Source organism: Pundamilia nyererei, unplaced genomic scaffold, assembly GCF_000239375.1.
Source record: "Pundamilia nyererei isolate P.nyererei 1_Seehausen unplaced genomic scaffold, PunNye1.0 scaffold00031, whole genome shotgun sequence".
NCBI lineage: Eukaryota > Metazoa > Chordata > Actinopteri > Cichliformes > Cichlidae > Pundamilia > Pundamilia nyererei.
In genome coordinates, this window is record NW_005187432.1 from 1,580,137 (window position 1) to 1,603,073 (window position 22,937).

Consider the following 22,937-nt stretch of genomic DNA (forward strand, 5'->3'; position numbering starts at 1 on the left):
GCCTTTTCTCCTGTCTTCCTCTCCTCTTTCCTATTAAAAGGGAGTTTTTCCTTCCACCTGTCTCCGAGCGCTTGCTCAAAAGAGGTTGCCCGATTGTTGAAGTTTTCTCTGTATTACTATAGGCTCTTTACCCTACAATATAAAGCACAGATTGTTTTGGTGATTTGGTGCTATATAAATAAAATTGCATCGTTAAAATATCTTCTATAAAAAAAGAAAAAAGAAAAAAAGAAAAAAAGAAAGCAAATAGCACTCATACATTTGGCTTTTGTTACGTGGAACACCATCATTCAGTAATGAAGAAAAGCTGTCAGGAAGAGTAACAGACTCAGTGTTTCCGTTGGCAGTCTGTGTGCAGCTCAGGTGTGTGTGTCTCTGACAGTCAGTTGTATGCATTTTGATGCAAATGACCTCCCCTTTTTCTCCTTCTAGATAAATTAATGAAAGTTATCCTGGAACATCAGATGAGTGTCAAAATCATCTTTAAAGTAGAGGATGTGATTGGAAGAGATTGCCTGCATATCACTACCCATCACGGTATAATTCATTGAGTCACTCACCAACAAAAATCTATACTCCGAGTAGTCCACTCTCCACATTTTCACTGAAGAAGAAGTGTTAGAAGGGCTTCAAACTCCTGAGCCCCCTGTACATTCGCAATGCACTCTGCACTAATTCTTCTAAAACCCCAGTGAACATCGATGCAGAAATCAATGAAGTCAGAGGCAGCTGCACATTCAGCTTCAACACTCATATGGATCGCTTTCATATTTGTTGTCAGCTGGTGTTTGTTGTTTTTGCTCTACGGAAACTAGCTTCTTTTGGGTTCTCATTTTACAGATTTTATATATACCCACTAGTGCTAAGTCTGTTCTGCTTTGTTTAAATTTGTGTCGTATTATAAAATTTAGTGAGTTTACAAACTGTGGAAAATTAAAATTTGGAAATAATAGCATAGGGCGACTGTGGCTCAGGGGGTTGGGAAGCGTATCTGTAACCGGAAGGTCGCCGGTTCGATCCCCGGGCTCTCTGTCCTGGTCGTTGTGTCCTTGGGCAAGACACTTTACCCTACCGCCTACTGGTGTTGGCCAGAGGGGCCGATGGCACGATATGGCATCCTCGCTTCTGTCAGTTTGCCCCAGGGCAGCTGTGGCTACAACCGTAGCTTGCCTCCACCAGTGTGTGAATGAATAGTGGTATTGTAAAGCGCTTTGGGTGCCTTGAAAAGCGCTATATAAATCCAATCCATTATTATTAAAAAGAGCATTTCATCAGCTCTTGGCTGACTCTACATGACATCGACATACTGTTCCGGTTTACTTTATTCAGCTTTGTCTTCACTTCTCAGTGGTCAATTTAGAAAAAAACCCCAGACACGCCTTTAGTATTTCAGAATAAGGTATCCATCATTCTGAAAGAATCAGCCTAAATCAGGGTGCTCTGAAGGACAAACGTTTAAGCCCATACCTTTGCAAATGTCACAAATCACTAGATATCTGCAAGAGGATAAGTCGAGAATGGCTACAATGTTTCTACAGTCGCAATAAAATTGTTTTAGTCCAACAACATGAAGAGCAATTGATCACACTGTGTTTAAAGGGCAAAGGCAGCGCCCTCACAAGCTACAGCACCATACACCATAAAAACACAGTCATTTGTTTAAATGTACATATGACACAAAATGCACCTGTAAAGTAGCTCTGTTAGGGGGTTTGTCTGAATAAATCCACGAGGTACATCAACCTGACAGTCACCCATGTCCGGATGACAACAACCTTGAAAGTTACAAACAAGCCTAAAATAAAAAATTCTGACACAAAGTCAAACGGGGGTCAGAGCTAAGGTTTACCGTCAAGTGGAGGTTCAGGACTGACCGTCTTTCGGCAAAATTTAGGTCAGACAAAGTGAGCCACATCTCCCCTGTGAGCCATCATGACACACCTCCAGCCACTTGATGATTGAAACCTGTTCTTCTATTTGTGTCTTTCTTCACTCAAAGTTACTTTTACCCATCATTTTTCTCTCTGGCCATTTCATGTCACACTGACACAGACACACAGTCTCTTCTCGCGTGTGATGAAGAGAAGAAGGTGTTCACACAAAACAGATAGTAGCAAAAGGGTATGGACTGGTAAGCAGGGAACCAACTTCCTGCTGAGCCTTCGGTGCGTGCCAAGCTTCTCTGCCACAAGAAACATGTCACTGAAAGCACAGATGTGTCACCGCTGGGATCTTCCACCCTTTTTTTCCTCAACATTAGAAATGAGCTCTAATTCAATTCAAACTACTTTCTACTTTATTTTCCACAAAGACCTTTTTGGAGAGGCATTATAAGTCCTCTCTGCTTATTAAAAGGGATGTGCCTGCATTCATCCCCCACCTCTCTAGTTCTGATATCAATGCCGTCTCCAGCTGCAGTCTTTAGGTTAAACAAATTTCCTTTTTTTTTTTTTTTACTCTGCCAGCAGCTCAAGCAGTTTTTGCAGACACAATCCAGTCCTGCAGGTCACAAATTACATTAAGTATATTTTATACTCAATGGGATATGAATTCAGCTTAATTTGATAGTTGTAATTACTCTGGGAGCTCGTGTAGCCCAGAGGAGGACGTGTTACGGTCAACAACCACCGATGGCTGAGAGTGAGGAACTACACAATGTCATTACAGTGTTGAGCTTATGTATAACGTTGCGGATCGAGAGGGTCCATTAAAACGTCTTCACCATCAAGTGCCATTCACTTAATGTAAGGGCTTGTTCTGAGGAAGAAATTGATGTTTGGAAATGCACGAGAGGATATGGGAGTGAGAGAGGCAAATGCGAGCTAGAAAATGAGAGAGGCACATGTGTACACTCGCACACATGTACACATCTTCTCTAAATGTCCTCCTCCACTTGTCTGAGAGGCAGAACAAGCTGACAAAAGTGGATTAAAGCAGCACTATATTTAATAACAGCTTGTTTCCGAGGACATCTGTGATCTTCTCTATGTGGGAACACACTGAGCTCACTACAACCCATTTTCAGGTCTTATGAAACACAATTTTCTAACTTTCGCAACGACATCTGGACAAAGGTTTCATAAAGATCCAGTTTCTGACATCAATTTAGTGATTGCTTTTTGAGATGATCCAGAAGTGCTGGCAAAAGGGTGAAGGTTGGTTTCTCAGGGGAGTGCCAATTCATGGGATTTAATACTCTTAAAGCATGCAGCATGGTTACTTTAAATATGGTTGTAAATAAAGATCAATTAGAGATCAACACTAACTGAATATACTACATTTTCTTGCTTATTTTTTCTTTCAGGCATTCATCACTGTTTTCAACCATGCGCCCAGCACAGACATGTATCAGATACAGCAGGTTTGGACATCAGCTGGTCTCCCTTGTACAAAGGCTGCATGATATTCGATTGCACCATTGTGCAGGTAATAGTCTGGTGCCTCCTGCATGCTCTATCCACATAGCTCCCTCACCTGAACTGCAAAGAGTATTTTCAGGAGTGCAAACACATTTGAAGAGGACTATTGCTTGCTGTTTGCTACACGTGACAAAGGACAACTGTGGAAAATATCCCGACCCGTTTCTCCCAAACCTGTCCAAAATTCATGTGTGAAAAGGGCTTACCACAGTACAAAGATAAGCTGGTTTCAGCTCCTCGCTTTTCAAATGTGAAAACCCATAAAAATGTATTTTCTTCTATAAAAATAGCAAAACAGTCTAAAGAATCGCTTTTTCTTTTTCAAACAACAAAATCAATCAACTGAGGTAAGTGATGTTAATAAAACCCAGAGCAAACCTGTGATGCCCCCCCACCACCACCACACTAATAATTACAGCCTCAACTGCCTTATTGTTTGGCACTCTTGCTCATCTTTCTTTGATTCAAGTATAGAGAGACACTTTGCATTTTAAATAGGCATCTCTGCATAAATCTGGGCTCTCTATTCCTGAAATTCATTAGCCCTGCAAATATATATTTTTTTGTTAAAATGAAACCTTTTCTTTCCTGACACACACCTTCTAACATTTAATCAAAAAAAAGAAAGAAAAAAAAAACAGAACATATCGAGTGCTAAGACTTTGCAAAACTGTCAAAAATTGCTTTTTTAACTCTTATTTCATGGCCAGTTATGGATAATCAGCCTTTGAATAGTCTAATTCCATTACATGTAATATTTTACACTGGTAAAACCTTGCAAACACGTTGAACCCTTCCATTCACAAAGACCCCTTAATAGGTTTTAAACATCTTCACACGTTAAATTATGAATAATTATTTATTAATGCCAACGCTGATGACTACATTAATTTAAATTATTGCAGTAATGAGGTCATGGCTATTATTTTCCACATGCTTGTATTGTAATCTCTCCACTGCTACAATGCTGTCCAGACCCAACAGAAGCACAGAAAGCTTCCTGTCACCGCATTATCAGTCAAGTCCGAATGTGGCTGAGGAAACACCCTGAGAGGACGTACAAAATGACAATAAATGTTGTTAGTCTTCCCAACATCAACAAAGTACAAAGACACTGCAAGCACTTTGGTGAATCAGTAAACTTAGTGCTGTTAAACTTCAAATGGATCGGGTGATTGCTGGTTCTTACATCAGAAATGGAGATAAAAACGTCTCTCTCTAGGACTGAATTAGGCCAACAGCTAGCTCAATAACATTGTGTTGGTGTTTCTGTGCTGCATGAGGATCAGCAGGACTAATGTGCTGGCTGTAATCGATATTAAAGTAATAGGGGAAGTTGTGTGCAATGAGTAACTTGCCCGGGGCCACAAACAGCCAATGACTAAAATCAGTATTGCAATTGCCTCTAATTACTAATTAGCAGCCAACCACATTAGATTCTTTAATACTTCCCAGTGGTTCAATTAAAACCCAGTTAATGAAATTAATACAAAGGGTTGGGGGAGTGGTGGTATTATCATTAATAAAGTTAAATTCCCATTGCATCTTTAGGTTGAACACAGTAAACATCCGTTCCTGCAGCTTAGAGAATCAGTGTATGGAAACTGTTTGCAATAGCTGTGTGCTTCCTAAAACTCCTGATGATTGTGCTTATTATGGCATTAGTGGAGCTTGGTGATAAAGCAAACAATACATCGTGAGGCACAGAGAAAAGGTTTGACAGCTCTCTACAGCCATCTAGTGGCTCAACCTATTTATCACAAAATGTAAGCATGCACCAATTTGGATATGTGCAATTCACCACAGGGTAGCGCCACAGATCATCTAAAGCAAACACTGCTCATTACTCACTGCCACTTATGAAGACAGACTGGATTAAGTCTGAAGGCTGACAATGAAGATGCCCAATTATGAGCTCCGCTTCTCTCTGAAATAATGTTTTCAGTGTCATTATTGATTATAAAAGCAGTAAATGCGTTCTAAATGAGCAGCACCATTACCCAAGACAAACATGTCATTGGTCAACTTTACAATCAGGTCTTAAAACCACCACATGGTAGTCATAGTGACAGCCACTGAGTGCTTTAATCTTCCAGAAACAGGCCAATCAACACATCATTAGCAGAGGAATCAATATCACTGATGGGAGGTGTACTAAACAGAAATCAAAGGCTGGTTAGTTGGAAACTGAACACAAAATGAATTTGGCTGCTGGCAGTGAGGCTGGCCTAAATGAGAGTATTTTATAAGGGTCGCCCCCCCTCCCACCCCCCTCCCACACACACACACAAACACTCTTTTTCAGCACATGCAACACTCGCAAGTTGCCTACCCTTTTTTTGCAATGATTATTACATGATTATTAAAAGTAATGTAAAACTGTAACCACCAGGAGGCAGTGTTATATACCAGTGGCTATTTCAGATATTTATTTTTCATCATTTGCTCAAAAGGCTTTGCCTTATCCAGGTCTCCATTATACATAAGGCTTTCTAAATGACTTGCTTAGTAAACAAAGTTGACACTGACTTGCTGTACCCTCATGTCATCATGAAAGTACAGCCCAGCCCATGTTCAACTTCATTTCATATCCCTTTAATATCTACCTTTAATCTCCCTTTCTGTTGTTACCTTTAGTTCATTTTGAAAAGCTGGAAACAATTTGTGAACAACTTATTTTTGCACAAGTATCTTTAATGCTACAGTCACATTTGGGAAAACAGTGGTGCCAAAATAATTGCAATTGCATGCAATGAACTCGCAGTGCCATTGCCTTTGAAATGATTGTTTCAAAGAGGGGGGACAAGGTCTGCAACCACTCAACCTCGGTCCATCAAGAAGGTGATAAAACGGCAATAAGTTGGAAATTAGATGCAATCAGATAATACAGTGATTAACTACCATAAATAGCTGAAAAGAAATCGCAAATCTGTATCCATTTACATATTCAAAGTCACATTAACTTATACTACTTAACAGATTACTTTAATTAATTGCCCAGCCAGAACCTCATAGACCAAAAGGTTGAGTGTGTTGCATTCTAGACCTCTGCTACTTTTTTGCCAAATGCAAAGTTAATCACCAGGCACCCACGGATTTTTAGTTTCTAGCAGGTTGCCATCCTGTTTTTATTCTAGTTTGATTGATGCATACCTTTTGCCATTAACAAAAAAACAAATAAATTAAACTTACTTCTCCTCCATCTGCTTGATGGGGTCAGTCAAGTTGATGGCATCCATGGTGAGCTCAACCTTGCGGACACTACCAAAGAAATCTGTGATGAGAACACTTCCAGGATCTCTCAGGAACAGGTCAGTACGATGGCCTGGAGTGGACACACACTGACTCTTTGGACACACTTTGAACTGTGGAGGCAGAGACAGCAAAGATTTCACATTAGGAATATTCAACATTGTTCTAAATTTGTGGTTTCTGTCACGTTGGATCTCTATTTGGGAGCCAGTCAGCTAGTCCACTGACAGTTGCTGAGGGAAACCGACAATTTTCTGGACAACAGATAACACAATCCCTAATTGGTTGATGGCACTCTGGATACAAGCAGGCTGCAGATGGAAACCACCAAGCTTTGTGTCCCAGTGTCCTATGCATGCAGATTCTGGATATGTATATGAAGATATCTGTTTATTCAAACTATTTAGAACAAAAACAACTAACAATGTCTCTCTAAATATAAATATTCGCTTCATGACAATGACAGCTTTAGCAGCAGCATAACTTGCATGTACAGGTCAGCTCTGCACAAAGACACAATACTAGATTTATTCCTTTTTGCACCACCAATTCCAAGTTCCAGTTGCAGCTAGTATTGAGCTGTTGCTCTGGGAGGTGTGACACTGTGAGAAACAGATTAGAGGCACTGTGCCTGACATTTGTGCATGTCCTTGCCAATTACAATTTTTAGCACACTTGTTATGTTACCACTTGTGAATGAATCCTATGTGAGTTTATCAATGTGTTGTTTTCTGCTCGAAAAGAATATAAAAATCACATAACTGAGGTCAACATTATTTCCTCAGCCAGACAGGACTTGAAAAGTACAGCAAATGGCACGACTTTGCAGCTTGGATCGGGGGGGGAAAAAACAAGAACGAAAACTCAGAGGGCTCATCCAGAAAATCCATAGTATTGATCCTTAATTCCCTGAAAAGGCACAACAGAGAGTCTACAGAAACAGAAAAATTGGAAGAAAAAAATAATAAGCATGTGTCAAAACACACAGAGTGCCAGAGTAACGATCTGAGGTGCTTTGAGCATAACTCCGGGTGACGCAGATGAGGAGTGGTCCTTGTGGCCTGAATCGCCGCACGAGGCTAAAAGATGAAAAAGGAGTTGCTGCTGAGACTGAGTCATGGACCAGAGCAACATGTACTCACCATTTCCACCCTGATGTGTCAAAGGCCAACGACTGCAACACCGTATCAGATATTCTGTTTCAAGTGTGACCTGTGTGACTTTTATCTGACTTCTTTTGGCCCACAGACAGAGGAAGAGGACAGTACAAGAAAAACACTGCTTCAGGTATCAGCAGTGCTGATTGCCACATCCTTCCTTTTAAAAGCTGACTTTCAAAATAGTCAATCTAATAAAAATCTGCATACCTTTTTTGTTATGTTCTGTTGCAGTAACTACAAATGAATGTATAACAAATAAAACGATGGTGTTCAAAATGTGAGACACCAGAGAAAATCTCTTCCTTTCTGTCACTCAAGTAGAAGTAGCACAACTGTAAACTTAAATTTGCATTAACACCCCTAACGTATTTTAAAGAGTATAACAAGAATTTTATTTTGTGGTTCAGGAAATTGCGATTTCCTGCAAACAGGTATGAGGAAGTTGTGACCATACTGGACACACACGGTAACAGAGGCTCACCAGATCATTCATGTTGGTTTTGCTTGCAGGATGGATGTCTTCAAGGAACTCCAGCATGTAGAACGTGTAACGATCCATCAAATGGACTCCTATGGCCAAATCTGGCTGGTGCTAGAATGAGACAGATTTTAAAAATGTAAAGGATAAGAATAGTTGCTAGAATGGGCGCTGCGGTGGCATTTTTACTTCTAGCTCATTAATCAAACCTCTACACTTTTACACAATGAACACTTACAGTCTTTTAAAATACACATCCACACCAACATTCACAGATTTGTATTATAAAATTCATCCCAAGTAACAATTTATGGAACTTTTTCTTTAGTTAGTCAGTTATAGTTTCCGTTGCAAATCTGTACAGTATCAAAATCTGATAAGTGTCACCTGGCATTGAAATTGAACAACGATTGTCACAGCACAAGTGTGTGAAAGGAAATGAATTAGAGACTTGTGGCAGCAGGATAGCTTCATGAGTGATATTCATTATCTTAAAGTACACAGAGGTTTCAGTTTCTGCTGTATTGCAGACAGACATTTTTTTCTCCTTTATTTATATTTGTTATATATTTTAGAGTATATTTAGTTTAGCCTTTAATTTAATTGTTAGTTATACAACTAAAACATTGGGGGAGTTGAGGTGTTTGCTGTTGCCCTGTGACAGCTCAGATGGGCTCCAGTCCCCCTGTGACCCTGAATAAAACAAACCGGAAAAGTAGTTTAGAAAATGGATGGATAATTTCTGTAACAATGCAGTTTCTCTTTGGGATTAATTAAGTGCTTTGTCTATCCATCCATTAATCCATCTCCAATAACGGAGGAAGTAAGAGTTTTCAACCCCCTGGGGGTGTGAAAATGGAAAATGCAAACAGCACTGACATATCACCCCCTGTTTAAATCCAATATTCACGCTTTTTTAAGCTCCACTGTGGTCTCTAACGGCTCCTAAGGGAAATATCCGGTTCTCATATTTCTTGATTCTCCGATATGTTTACAGACTAGTGTCTTACTCTGTATGCTCTTCAGTGTGGAGCAGGTAGAGGAGTGTGTGTGTTTTAAGCTTTTCCACTGGAAGCAGCTGCTTTGGACAAAACGCTGCTATAAGAGCAGAAAAAGTGAAGCAGATCAATAAGGTTGTGGAGCACAAAGCTAAACACTGAATCAGGTAAATATCCCCTCACACAATCCAAGGCTGTAAATACATCTTTATCTTTAGGTTCAGTTCATCATGAAATTAAATATTAGTTTCATATTTTTTGTTCAGTCATTTGATATTTTAAATTTAAAAACGCTGTGATATAAAGCAATTACAGCTGCTTTGAAAGCTTGCATAGTATTAGCTATGCACAGCTGACAATTTGAAGTCATTAGCTGATAATGTAAAAATAATAGTGCCTGCCAGTGCCACCCCTCAGCATCGTAGTAGATACACCTATGATATCAATTTCAAAATCCTACACCCTTCTTGAGTTTTCGCATTCACAATAGTTTCAGAAAACTTGACCTCTGACCTTAAGGTCAAGGTGACTGAGATTTGAACTCGTCCAAGATTTTTAAAGCCCATTGAAAAATCCTAGGTGAACTCCTTGAGTTATTGCTTTCACAAGATTCACAGAAAACGTGATGTACGGCTTCTAATCCTACGGTCAGCGTCACTGAGATTTGAACTTTAGTATCAGCCGCGATACCTACCTACAGTTGAGGCCTACAGTATTAATTTCAAAATCCTACGTTGTCTCATTCTTGCTGTCAGTCCATAGAGCAACGATATGTTTGTTAGAAAAGCAGAGCCAAGCTGAAGAAAGTTCTCTAGAACAGTCCAAAAACAAATATTTATAGCCACAATAAACCATGTCAGTAAATACGTTCTGTTCAGCAAATAAATAAGGTCTTCTTTGGTTGTTTGTTATGTTATATTCTGTTAATCCCCTATTTGGCCATTTCAGTGTTTTTACAGTGGTTCTGTAACTTACACACACAAACACACAACGCACAACTGAGCACAGTTTTAGATTGGTCCATCAACAGTGCAAAGCAGAGAAAGAGTGAGCAAGTTTCCCCCCCTCAGCTCCTGCCCTCACTGCCTCTTGAAGACTTTTCAGGATTTTTCTAACTAAATTATGCAGTGGAGGGATTTGCACTTTAAGCTATACGTCTCAAGCAAAAGGTCAGTATTGTGTAAAATGTGGAAGAAGAGGGGGGAAAAGAAGCAGCATTGTTCTTGTATTTGAGTGCAGTGCAGAGCTAGTAGGTTTCTGATAATTATTAGTGTGATGAAGAACTTGTAACATGTCATATTTCTTGCAGACCTTTCTTAGTTTGAATGCTAAAAGAGAGAAGACATTTGAATAAAAATTCAAAAGTGCAACACTATTTCAAGTAACACTGACTGGTGTTGCAGGGGGGTGAGAGCGTATGAACACAGAAATCAAGCTAGTGCAATGTGCTATGAAATCACACTGCTTATTAGAGAGTCTGACAAGCTGATGGATGATTTTTAATTCATCTTCCATGTGAGGGAAGATAACTCACCGACAGGGAGTCTTCTCCAACTTGACTGCTGGCCAAAGCCATGATGTTTGGAGAGTAAAATCTTTCATACATGGAGGCGCCTTGACAGGTGTCAATGATGAAGAGCAGCTCGTTGTACCTGGAGACAAACACACGCACACACACGAACAAACAGAGGATCATACACATTCTCAAACAAAACTGATGGGAGAATGCACAGCTGGCATAACACTCATCCATTTGTTCCAATAAACAGATATCACACAAACCTTCTAACCATCTTTCATATTGCAGTTACCATGGTGACCAAGAAAAACCAACAACTCCATTCAGTCCTGCTAACACTCCCACGCACACAGCTTAACCACCACCCCCTTCCTTTCCCTTCCCTCCATCCTCCTTTCCTACAAAACACTACATTTCACTACAACTTCTTTCCCCTGTTTAGACAAACATGTAGAGACTGTCACATCCAGTAGACTTAATCGAGGTGGTTTGGGGATGATAAAGGGAGGTCTCTTCGGTGGCTGTAATTTAGCAGTTCAACCCTGCAATTATCACATCAGCATGAAAGCTGGCGTCACTGAGCTTTTATCCAGTAGCCTGGAGCCTGACTGTAACCCAGACACTCACCGTGGATGATAATGGGTTTGGACAACAATAGAGGCACTCGCAGCAGCAAGGTGAAAGCTCATTTACCATCTCGTGATTTACAAATTAAGCAAAGCAGTGGCTTAAATAGTAACCCCAATTACAGAACAAAACAGCCTCTACTTTTAGAAGAATTTAGGAAAACATGACAAGTTCAAGGTAATTTCAAGAGTACTAATACAGAGAATGCTGTGCTAACACTTTGTAATCCCTAGCTTATCCCACATAGAACACGATCACATGGTCTAAAGTATAAAATTAAAATAGATAATGAAGGCCACAAGGGACAATACGATCTATTTACTAAGTTCAACAATTAGTTTGTTTCTTTTTCTACTCCAGTTGTACTCATAAAATTTCCACCTGAAATGATTCCTTAGTTAATTCATTCGCTAAGGGGTGTCAAATTCAATTTGACATCACGCTGGGAAATGAGAACCACATTAAGGGTGAGATCAAGTTTACTGAAATTCTTTAATTAAACTGAAAATGCAAGTCCAATATAGTCTTCACATGTACAAGTTGGCTTAAGTGAAGCCCAGGCCAAATAGTGCAATGTTTATAATGCACTCTCATTACAGTGGTTTGGAGCATTTAACATTAAAACATATATCAAAATACTGAATCTGTAATTTTATTTTTCCATATATTTCTACAAATCTTACCCAATGGTTGAAATGTGAAATTTCACAAAGCTAAAAGTAAAACCTCTAGATTTAGCTGGAAGAAACCCAGCTACAGTAAAGCGTACTGTACAGTATGCTTTAGTCATTTTCACCGTCCTTGGTTCCGTTTCTGTGCTGATGTGCAGATTCAAGGCAAAGCAAATTTCATTCTTTGAAAACAGCAGTCATCTCAATGCAAATATACACAGGTCACTCTTTATGCCTTCAGAGTCAGCTTTTATATTCTGTGCCATTTTCTGTGAGCTAGCTTGTTATTTTGCAGCTGCAGTGTGCCCGTCTGTTTAGTGTGGCATACAGACACAACGAAGGGGGACGGATCTGAAGTGATACGCTAGCCGGATTAAACTTTGCAAAGGACCAGATATGGCCTAGAAACCTTGTGTCTGCCACACACGCATTAGCGAATCATTGTTCATAGATTTGTCGTTGTTTATTTTACTAACAAAACTAGACATCCAACAGCTTCAGCTTCAGCTATACATAAAAAAATTGTTAGTTTCAAACCGATTGATAACAATTCCTATTAATTTATTAATTACTCACTAAATATGGCCCAGATAAATGTTAAAACTCATGGATAGATGGTTCAACCAGTTAAAAATTATTATCTGTGAATATTTTCCTGCAAGTTTTTGCTTTCATCACAAATGTACAATAGGCAAGAAAAATACTTAAACAATGAAATTTAAAGATTTTTTAAATATACATATGGTTTCATGGCCTTCAAGTTAGCCCTTTAGATTCACACATTCAGCTCCTCATTTAACTACTGTATTCCTACTGCATATAAAACTTAATCTACAATTTACAGGCAGGAAAAAAAGAACTATCAAGGCTACACGTTGATGTTCCCAATGACAATTGAAAGCCCAGCACTACCTTTCAAGCTGAGCTGAAGCTATTTTTAAAAAAGCCTGAATAGAGAGTATACAGTTTCACTGCACTGACAGCACTCTTTCAACCACTGAAGTCATTTGATACACACAAAGCCTTGATAAGAGAATCAATTTAACGTAACACATCTCTTATAATCATCTGTTTTGCTTGTTATAAAGAATCAACAGAATGGGAACCTCCTGATAAAGTTATAATACTCATAGGCTGTGATGTTTTGTGCTGTTAAATGCTTGTTGGCATGCTGCACAGCTAAATGCCCTGCAGGGCAAAGAAAAAACAAGTAAAGTAGACCTGACAAACGGGATTATTTGAAGTCACTTTTCAGTTTATTTACCTTCTTTTCTGCCACATCTGCTCAAAAGCATCTGCCAGTTCCACATTACTAATCTCCTCAGAGTCCTGGAACTTCAGAAAGCCATTCCCACCGTGGCCTGTTAATCAACCACAGATCCACAGATTAAAAATAATTAATTCAACTTTGTTCAACTTTAATTACTTCAACTTCATAGGTACATTTTTTCCCTTTAAGTACCTGTCAGGTATATGAGGATGTTGCTTCGATCATCAGAAAGGAGGCGTTTAGAGCGTGGTGTGCTGGGAGGCAGGCGCCCAGTCAAAACTCGCAGGAAGTTCTCCACAGTTACCTAAGGCACACACGGTACAAACCTGTGGTCATTTTCCATCTGTCTCTGACAGGAAGTAGTAAATTAGTTGTTAAATAAAACTATTCAAAGATTGAAACTATACAAAACAAAAGCCAGTAAAAAGAAAAGTTAGTGATGAAAAGTCAATTCGTAATATTTAAATTGTCATTGGTAGGATCAGTAAGTGACCACATTTTTGATCTTCTCCACTTATCCTTTAATTAAAATTTGATAATCAGCTCCTATCTGAGTTTTTTTTCCTCTGTTTTTTAATGATTATTGGTTTTTGTTGCACATGAATGTGGTGTGACAGCAAACAAAGACGGGCAGTACAGTGTCATTGTATTTTTAAAAAGGCACAAAACAGAGTGAGTCGTCAAAAAACAACGAACTCGCCTTAGTCCATAATAATCAGAAAAATAAATAAAAACCGGCTGGGCCCCATTTTAGACGTGTAGATTATAAAATGTCCTGGTCAATAAAAATGTTGCCTTGGACATAATCCGTTTCTCCTCAAGTTATTTAACGCAACACTGAAGGTGAAACACAGCATGTGAGACTGTCACATAAATCACAATAAATGTTTATATAACAAGCTGAGCAGAATCAAACTGTCTGGGGTAGGAAAATATTTACAATTTATGCCAAACAGTCATGAACATTTGTGATTATGCTCAAGCGATTCATCTTTCTCTGGCTTCAAAATACCCAATTTTTGCATTTAGACTTTAAAAATCACTCAGGGCTTGTTGATAAACATAAGGCTAACATAAGTGTTGATTCACAGAATGAAGGTGAGGTGTAAACACCTGAACTGACCTCATAACCTCGATAGTCCACTTCCACATCGTCACCATACACATTCAGCTCCATGTTTTTGTGACTGAACACTGTAGCAGGTTTGGGATTTCTGTGGTTACAAGCCATGTCATCAGCCAGCATCAGAACTATGTGGCTGGTGATTAAAAAAAGAGAAAAAACAGAGTTAATATGATGATATTGAAATAAGTAAAAGGACAATGGCTGCTATCAAACACGTTAACTGTTATGTTATGATGGATAATGCATTTAGCCTGAAAATTAAATTGCATCAGTTTGTTTATTGATCTTACAGTTGGACCAGCTGTTGAATATTTTGAAACTTTTGACATTTGCTCCCACCAATCATACAGTCAATCGCTAAACAGCACTACCACCACAAGTACTGTGTAACTCTCCAGAGCCAGGACTGATTTCTGAAACTTTACTATCTCGAAATAAAATGAAAACTTATTAGTATATGCACACTTGTTCATCCTGTTGCCACTGGTGCCCTTCTACACAAAACAGACCTTGTCAAACGTATTTGCCATTTTCTCCACGATGGATGTTTTATTTTACCGCAGCTCTCCATCTGGGAAAGGCCCCAGAACAAACAACAAACCAAAGTAGGCTGTGGAAAAACTTTTGAGCACTCACTTAATTCATTTTGACACAATACAGGCACCTTGTAGAATGGACAGCATGTTCTGAGGTGCTCTCAGCTAAAGCCAAGCCTAACAATGGACAGCACCATAGACTCAGTAAACTTATTCAGAAGTCCGCTTCGGCCCTGGATGTGGCCGTGGACAATCGATGTGCAATAATAGTGAGCAGGACAATGTCAAAACTCTTCTGAAAGTCCAGTAAAATATCCCATACCCTCTAAACAATGTTCTGGCTAGCCAGGGGTTCAGCCAAAGACTAACAGCATGAGCTTCTTCATTGCAGTAACTGTCCAGTTACACAGTTCCTCTTTCTACTGTACCTCTTTTTAATCAATTTTTGAGCAACTTTTACAAAACGCTTCACCTGCTGGGATGAATAAATTTCTCCCTTAACTACTGAATACACAATGATAATTAAAAATGATTGTTCAATTACAGAAATATAATCTAAGATTAATTAATTGATAGTCAGAATACATATTTCTTTCAGAAAGCAACCGCATAATATGCTATATCTTGTTAAATCCAGCAATAATAATTATTATGCCGAAAGACTATTTATGTTATTGAGTCTTTAAAATATCTCCAAATGACTGCAACTGTCACATATTTTCAACACTGATTACTCTGGAAAATATAATGTCTAATAAACTGGTTTCTCTTCATCATGCATGAAAATATTGAAAGGTCCCCATTATAAATTTACCTACTGATCAACTTGACCTCTTCAGAATGTCTAAAATCCAAAAATATTTCATTAACTACCATATAGAACCAAAATATGTTTCAATTCCTCAAATTTTAAATGTCTTTGCTATTATAAGTGAAATTTATTTTTACACCTTACATGATTGTGTGACTCAACAACCTGATTAATCGTTTTAATACTACAGTGACCAGGATAACTCATTTCTATTTCTATGCTTATAATACACAATGGTCCTTTTTGGCTAAGCTTAACAACCTCAATAGCCTTTTCGGCCTCAAATACCTCATCTCAGTCCTGGCAAAATTTAAATTCTCGTGTTCGCCCTAAAAACTTCTGTATAGAGATGGTAAGTGGCCTGCATTTGTATAGTGCTTTTCTAGTCCCTAAGGACCCCAAAGCGCTTCACACTACATTCAGTCATTCACCCATTCACACACTGGCGATGGCAAGCTACATTGTAGCCACAGCTGCCCTGGGGCGCACTGACGGACACTGGCGCCACCGGGCCCTCTGACCACCACCAGTAGGCAAACATGGGGTTAGTATCTTGCCCAAGGATATTTGGCATGCAGCCAGGAGGCAGCCTGGGATCGAACCACTGACCTTCTGATTAGTGGCTGACCTGCTCTGCCACCTGAGCTACAGCCACCCCTAGAGGTCAGTTATTACATCAGCTCTCTTGTTATAAATACAGATCATCTGCTAAGAACCCTGATAATATTTTGAGCATTTAAAATTTGCATATCACACCTCAAAGCTCATCCAGTCTTGTTTTTTTTTTCTTTTTTTAACTATGATCCATCCATCCATCTTCTTCCGCTTATCCGGGGCTGAGAAGCAGGGGCAGCAGCCTAAGCAGAGAGGCCCAGAGCTCCCTCTCCCCAGCCACCTTCTCCAGCTTGCCCTGGGGAACACCAGGGCGTTCCCAGGCCAGCCGAGGGATATAATCTCTCCAGCGTGTCCTGGGTCTGCCCCGGAGCTTCCTCACGGTGGGACATGCCCCGAACACCTCACCCAGGAGGTATCCTTATCAGATGCCGAACCACCTCAACTGGCTCCTTTCAATATGGAGGAGCAGCGGCTCTACTCTGAGCCCTTCCCGGATGACTGAACCTCTCACCCTATCTCTAAGGGAGAGGCTAGCCACAATTCAGGGGAAGCCCATTTCTGCTGCTTGTACCCACAGCTGGTGACCATAGGTGAGTGAAACATTTACTGTTATCCAGTAATTTTGAACTTTCAATACACACTTTTATTTTCAAATGCCTTGATAACTCACTTTTCATGTGCATTTCCTCCTTAGCCCAGAACACAACTGCTAGGTTGCCTCTAAAAACTAGCAGGCACCTACATATAAGCCCTATTCTTATTTCCCTTCATTGGATTCCAGTGAAATGCAGAATGCTTTTTAAAATTATTATTAACAACATATAAAGCCTTTCATTGCCAGTCCTTCCAACTGTCTGAACAGGGTCTCTTAAGCATGCTCTTATATTAGAAGCCACACAAGTTTTCATCAGCCTATGAAATGGGCTGAATCAGTAGTTGGTTTTCCCTAATATTTCTCCCATTATATTTGACCATAGCAACACCATATGCTTGTTTGTTTGTCTGTGTGCTGGAACTTATATTCTTACCTTAAATGTGTGGTTTTAAACACTTTGCAACTGTGTGTTTTAAAAGGTGCTATACAAATCAAGTTGTTATCATTGTTATCATTATTATTATTACCTGTCAGGGATGCCCAGCCTCTTCACACTTCTGTACACAGATAGAGTATTTGCCACATGTCGGTAGTTGAACCAGAATCTGGATGTGCACACCTGTTAATAAAGGCAAATGAAGAAGATGCACATATATGTCTTCTGTTGTTCCTAACATCATCTATTAGCATTTACTCAACCTGAAAAATAAAAAAACACTCACCAGAACGGCCCAATTGTTCGTATGCCCACTGCTGAAGAACTGCCCTGCGCTATTCTGTGAAATAACCGAAAGAAGGTGAATAATTATTTATGTTTTATCGGGATTTGGGGTCATATAAGCAAGTATATTCAGCATCAACAAAGCTAGCATGACAGCAGGGCTGGCTAACATGACAACGATGTTTCTACCTAAAAATGCAACAAACCGAAGGGAAAACCGGAGCTACGTGAAAATAATAAACTCACCTCGATGTTGATGCTGTTTGCTAAAAAGCATGCTGAAAATAATCCTAATAAAGTTAGTATTTTCATCGTGCAGCTCTGTTAGCAGTGGACATGTAGGAAGTGAAAACCGGTGGATCCACTCATCAAGTGTTTCCGGTGGCAGACATTTTCAAAATAAAAGTTTTGACGTGGAAGATGAGACGGAGAAAATACGGTGGGGGTTAGCAGTTTTAAAACAAATTGAGTTTTCTCTCGAGACTGCAGGTTTAATTGTCATTTGTTTCTGATCAACTTAAGTGCATATCCATTGTATATCTAATATATCTATTACTTGCGCAAGGCTCGTGTAACACAGCAGTAAAACATACTTACAACATACAACAAGAAGAGCACAAACATAATACGTTTATGAGAAAGAAAAATAAAACATTAATATAAATAAAAACTTAAATCTCTTGGTTTCTTATTATTTTAGAATAACTAACCCAATTCAAGTTAATCCTGTTCCCATAACACTGAAGGGTCATGCTTGCACGCACGGGTTAATGTTAGGTTTCCTCCTTCAAATGACGGAATTCGTCATCATCATATGAACGTTTTCTAGATCTAGTAATTAATGTAAGTAAATGAAGAAAAAAAATGTTTCTGTATAAAAAAAAAGCTGGGGTTTATTGGAGAAATTTATAGACATTTAAAATGTTTTTAACTTTATTAGTTAATCAGTTGCAGCAGTTGTGTTAGTTTCTCCTCGAGGGTCGCCATCCATACGTTAAGCTCATGTTCTCTGTTTCTTTATTTCCTTGTTTGTTTTCTTGTCTGCTGGTTTGTTTTCATTGACATCAATTTTTAATTCCAAAGAAAAATACAAGAAAAAAAACCCCTTTGTGTGGCTGCTTATTTTAAGTACAAGAGGCTGCAGTACACCTGACATCATCATCATTCTGCCAGATATGACTGGTGCCCTGATGAGAGAAAGAAAAGCAAACTAGTCATCAAATGATGCTGACAGCTTCATATTTAGTTGCCCTTGTTAGCTAATTGGTCAGGGACTCAGTAATGAGAAGTGACAAGTATATTACAGGCAGTAGACATTAAAAGTCTCGTGGTGTTACTGCTAAAGAAGTCAAAGAGGCCAGGAGCCCATTGTGAAATAGAGCTACATATCTCCCATGCAATTCTAATGCAACTTCACAACCCAGCACACAGAAGATTTTCTGGGAAACCAGCAGCAAAATCAGTTTTGACACACTGCAGGGAGCCTTTGCAGGACTGCCAGCCACTTTAGTCCTCGGTACGTCTCCTGATTCTGCAACTTTTTGACCTGCTTCCTCGAGTAGTGTGCCTGCTAGGAGCTCATCGTGGTAATGTCCTTTGTTAACTGCTCTAACAAAGCAGGTCTCAGCAGCGTACATGTGCTCAATACTCAACTTCAGTCCATAAATTAACATTTTATTTTCAAGCTGCAGTAACTGATTCTGGTATGAAATGGTAACAAGTTAGAATGATAATTGCTTTCTAAAGCATTGATGTGACTGAACTAATCTCATGTTATGTGATATAACAAACAAGTCCGTTGTGGTCAAGAGGATTAGAGGCATTAAGAATCAAATCCTATGGAACAAACCAGGAAATCAAAGTGACCTTCCTTCCTGAGTTGCCTAAAAAAGCTGGACTGACTGTCCACTGGAATCCACCTTTTGCTGAACTTTTCAACCCAACCTCAAACAAAAATATACATTGTTAAGCAATTTAAGAGATTATCCAGCTATATTTAGCTGCACCTAGAGTTAGGTTGTTCGGGTTATTCCACTCTGTTAGTCAATTCAATAATGCCACAATTTCAAAGTTGTCTTTACAAAAGTCCAGTGAGCTTCTTTGTATGTATGAATGTGGAGTTTATTTACAAAGGTATTTACAAATTCAATTAAAATGTGAAGTAAAGACTGACACACATTTCAGTGGGCATTGGGATGTGTTGCATGTTTTATTCTCTGGAAGTAATGGAAATATTAAGAAAATCAGACCACCCCCCACCCCACCCACTGGAATAGACTGCAGCAGCCTAATTGGATGAGGGAAGGAAAATGGATAGATCCATCCATTTAGTTTTCTGGAGTCAATAAATATCTCTCATTTCAGAAGAAGTAATAATAATATATATAATAATATAATAATGTCACACTATTAAGCATTGTTAAGGTATTAGTAAGGCATTAGCAAGTGGTAAATTCATCTTTTATATAGCATTACTCCTCCTTAGTTTGCCATTTATAAATATATATTATTATGACTAGGATTATGGTTATGATTATTACTAGCACTGATGTAGTAGCAGTTATAGCTGTAGATGGTGTAAACAGTAAACATTAACAGTAACATTAAACACTTGCTAATATCTTACTAATGCTTAATAAAGTGCTACCAAAGTAAAACTACTCCATTACAAACACTGAATTGAAACATAATTATTTTAGTAACAAAATATGGTTACTTAAAATAAACATATTCAAAATTCATATTCTTATGGACTCATATCTGATAAGCTTTTTTTTTTTCAAAAGTTTGAAATAAAAGTAGAATATTTCAGCTATGTAGACGCTACCATATTTGATCCGCTTTATACCATCATTTTATAACCCACGATCGAATTAATCATGAATCAACACCAACTTTCAAGACTGAGGAGGAACGATTGAAAATGTAGAGCAGAGGCGGTGCGTGCGCTTTTTGGCACACGGCGCGCAACCTCTGTGCCAACCCAACGTCAAGGCACATACACGCGCACACACAAACAGTCGGTGCGTGCTGGAAGCAGTCCGCTGTGGAAGGGAAGACGGACAAGCCACGCATCTGCATCAGCGAGCGAAGAGGGTGGCGCGGTGGAATTGCCTGCAGGAATTCAGTTGTAAAGTACAAACAGGAGGCAAAAATGCGCTGAGCGAGAGTCTGTCCGGAGCTCAGTTATTAACCAAAGATTACTGCACCGAGTCGTCTGAAGAAAGGAAAAGAAAATCAAACGCTTTGGAGAAGTTGTCATTTCAGAGGATTTCCGTCTAGAGATGAATACCAACGATGCCAAGGAGTATCTCGCGCGGCGGGAGATACCTCAACTATTTGAGGTGAGAGCTGGTGCACGCTTTGAAGAGACAAACTGGGTATGTTTCGCGCTCAGGGAGAGTACACTAATTCATGTTCCATGCATTGCAAGATGCATGACAGAGTCACGGTAAAGATCCTTCCTTTACGTTATCTGACGGTATAGAGGTGCGGATCACGTGGGCTGAAAGCGTATTTCAGGATTAAACAGTAGCTTAAAATAAGAGGGGAAATCATAATTTTACAAACTCCCTCGTATATATATAACTGCTATTGAAGTCTGCTGGGATATTACGTAAATACGAAAGTTACAGATGGTCATAGCTGGTGAAAGAGATACAAAGTCCGATTAAGTTGATTAATTCCTAAGCAGAGACACATATCAGAGCTCACAGGAATATGATAATGAAATATATTCTTTCTCCTGAGGGGATGCTAAATTGGCTCATCCTCTTAATTACACTCATTCCCCTGCTGCAGTCAAGCTAATGTATGCAAGCAATCAGTGCCTGTTTATTTACAGTCAGTTCAAATTACATTGAGCACTGAAGTGGCACATCATCGTCATCATCATCATAACTGCCTTTGCCTTTCATTCCTTACACTGCTGCCCCGTAACAGTGTATTCATTATCAGAAAATGAGCACGACAAATTGTTTTCAGGAAACTTCACAACGTGCTGCTGGTGGGAGATGTTAGTGAGAGTGGAGATGAAATCCCAGAGGAAGGTATTGTTTTGAAAACAGGATCGAGAGGACAAATGTCACACAAACATACGCTTGTGTTTTGGCTGTCGAGTTCGCTTTCATATTCATCACAGTCAGTGCTGCTCGACAATAACACCAAGGTCATCAGGGGTATGTGTGTATTTGTCAGGCTGAAGCCAATTTCATGGACTTCTGGCAAAATGAGATTTTTATTGCTCTGGTGGAGCCGGGCTAAGGCAACCATGCTCTGCAGTTCGAAACTTCCCCTCATTAAGGTGGTGTGTTCGAGCACTGCCACGCTGTTCCACAGCAGCACATCGTAACAAAGCTGCAGCACTGCCACAGTGAACATCCCTTCTCTAAATATTGTATGAAACTGTATACATCATAATATCTTCCTCCACTGTTTCCTCCAGAGCCTGCTCACAGGTCTGATGTACTACCGGCCCGATGACCCCATTGAATACTTGGAAGGCTGTCTGAAGAAAGCCAGAGAGCTCGGAGGACCAGAAAAGGTGCGGTGGGATACTTTTGTGGGCCAGGAGAAGAAGTCACTTCCTCCTCTCAATGGAGGCCAGTCACGCAGGTCCCTCTTCAGAAATGGTGAGGAGGCAATGAAACAGATTAGAGCTTAAGCAATTAGTTGCTTGGCTGATTTGTTTAAATGCAGCCGTTTGATTTACTTAAATACATTTTTCTCTTGCTTTCGTTGGGTGAAAATTTAACCTACAGGTTTGTAACCACTGCGTGATCAGGCTCTGGGAATGCTCTATTTTATGTCTTTAGTTGACTAAAAGTCTTTGGCAGATTAATTGGCGCTGCGTTTCATCCCATTCTATTTTTGGCAAAGTTTCTTGGCACAATAAAAGATGCCAGCATTTCTACTTTTTGGCTCCTGCCTTCTTTCTAAGAAAGCCGACAGCAGTGCACATCTTTATTTCACACCAATCTGGGTCCCTGCTTGATGAGAAAGGCGTTTTGATGCTTGTGCTGAGCCCAGAAGCTTCACTGTACATATACTCTGTTAAAACTGTTACCACTGTCTTGGAACGAGAGATAGGAAAAAACTTTCAGAGCGCAATGAGAGAAGATGCTTTTTATTCCGGCACTT

General features: G+C 39.5%; 2 protein-coding genes across 4 annotated transcripts in view; one reads left to right on the forward strand and one right to left on the reverse strand.

The window, feature by feature from the left end:
- pigk (phosphatidylinositol glycan anchor biosynthesis, class K) overlaps positions 1-18,200 on the reverse strand; it is a 34,697-nt gene extending 16,497 nt beyond the window's left edge. The window contains exons 1-10 of one of the 3 annotated variants that reach the window (XM_005729006.1): positions 18,045-18,200; positions 17,800-17,853; positions 17,605-17,696; positions 14,518-14,653; positions 13,587-13,698; positions 13,389-13,485; positions 10,842-10,959; positions 8,313-8,423; positions 6,612-6,784; positions 4,319-4,466 (exon numbers count right to left, since the gene is read on the reverse strand). In XM_005729006.1, coding sequence (XP_005729063.1) covers positions 4,379-4,466; positions 6,612-6,784; positions 8,313-8,423; positions 10,842-10,959; positions 13,389-13,485; positions 13,587-13,698; positions 14,518-14,653; positions 17,605-17,696; positions 17,800-17,853; positions 18,045-18,110 — 1,047 coding nt within the window. In that variant the 5' untranslated portion in view covers positions 18,111-18,200 and the 3' untranslated portion in view covers positions 4,319-4,378. Of the gene's footprint in view, positions 1-4,318; positions 4,467-5,307; positions 5,347-6,611; positions 6,785-8,312; positions 8,424-10,841; positions 10,960-13,388; positions 13,486-13,586; positions 13,699-14,517; positions 14,654-17,604; positions 17,697-17,799; positions 17,854-18,044 lie in introns of those variants that run through there. The other 2 variants (XM_005729008.1, XM_005729007.1) reach the window with 2 other exon arrangements.
- Positions 18,201-20,700: 2,500 nt separating this feature from the next.
- ak5 (adenylate kinase 5) overlaps positions 20,701-22,937 on the forward strand; it is a 100,416-nt gene continuing 98,179 nt past the window's right edge. The window contains exons 1-2 of the mRNA XM_005729009.1: positions 20,701-21,142; positions 22,243-22,429. Coding sequence (XP_005729066.1) covers positions 21,083-21,142; positions 22,243-22,429 — 247 coding nt within the window. The 5' untranslated portion in view covers positions 20,701-21,082. The remainder of the gene's footprint in view (positions 21,143-22,242; positions 22,430-22,937) is intronic.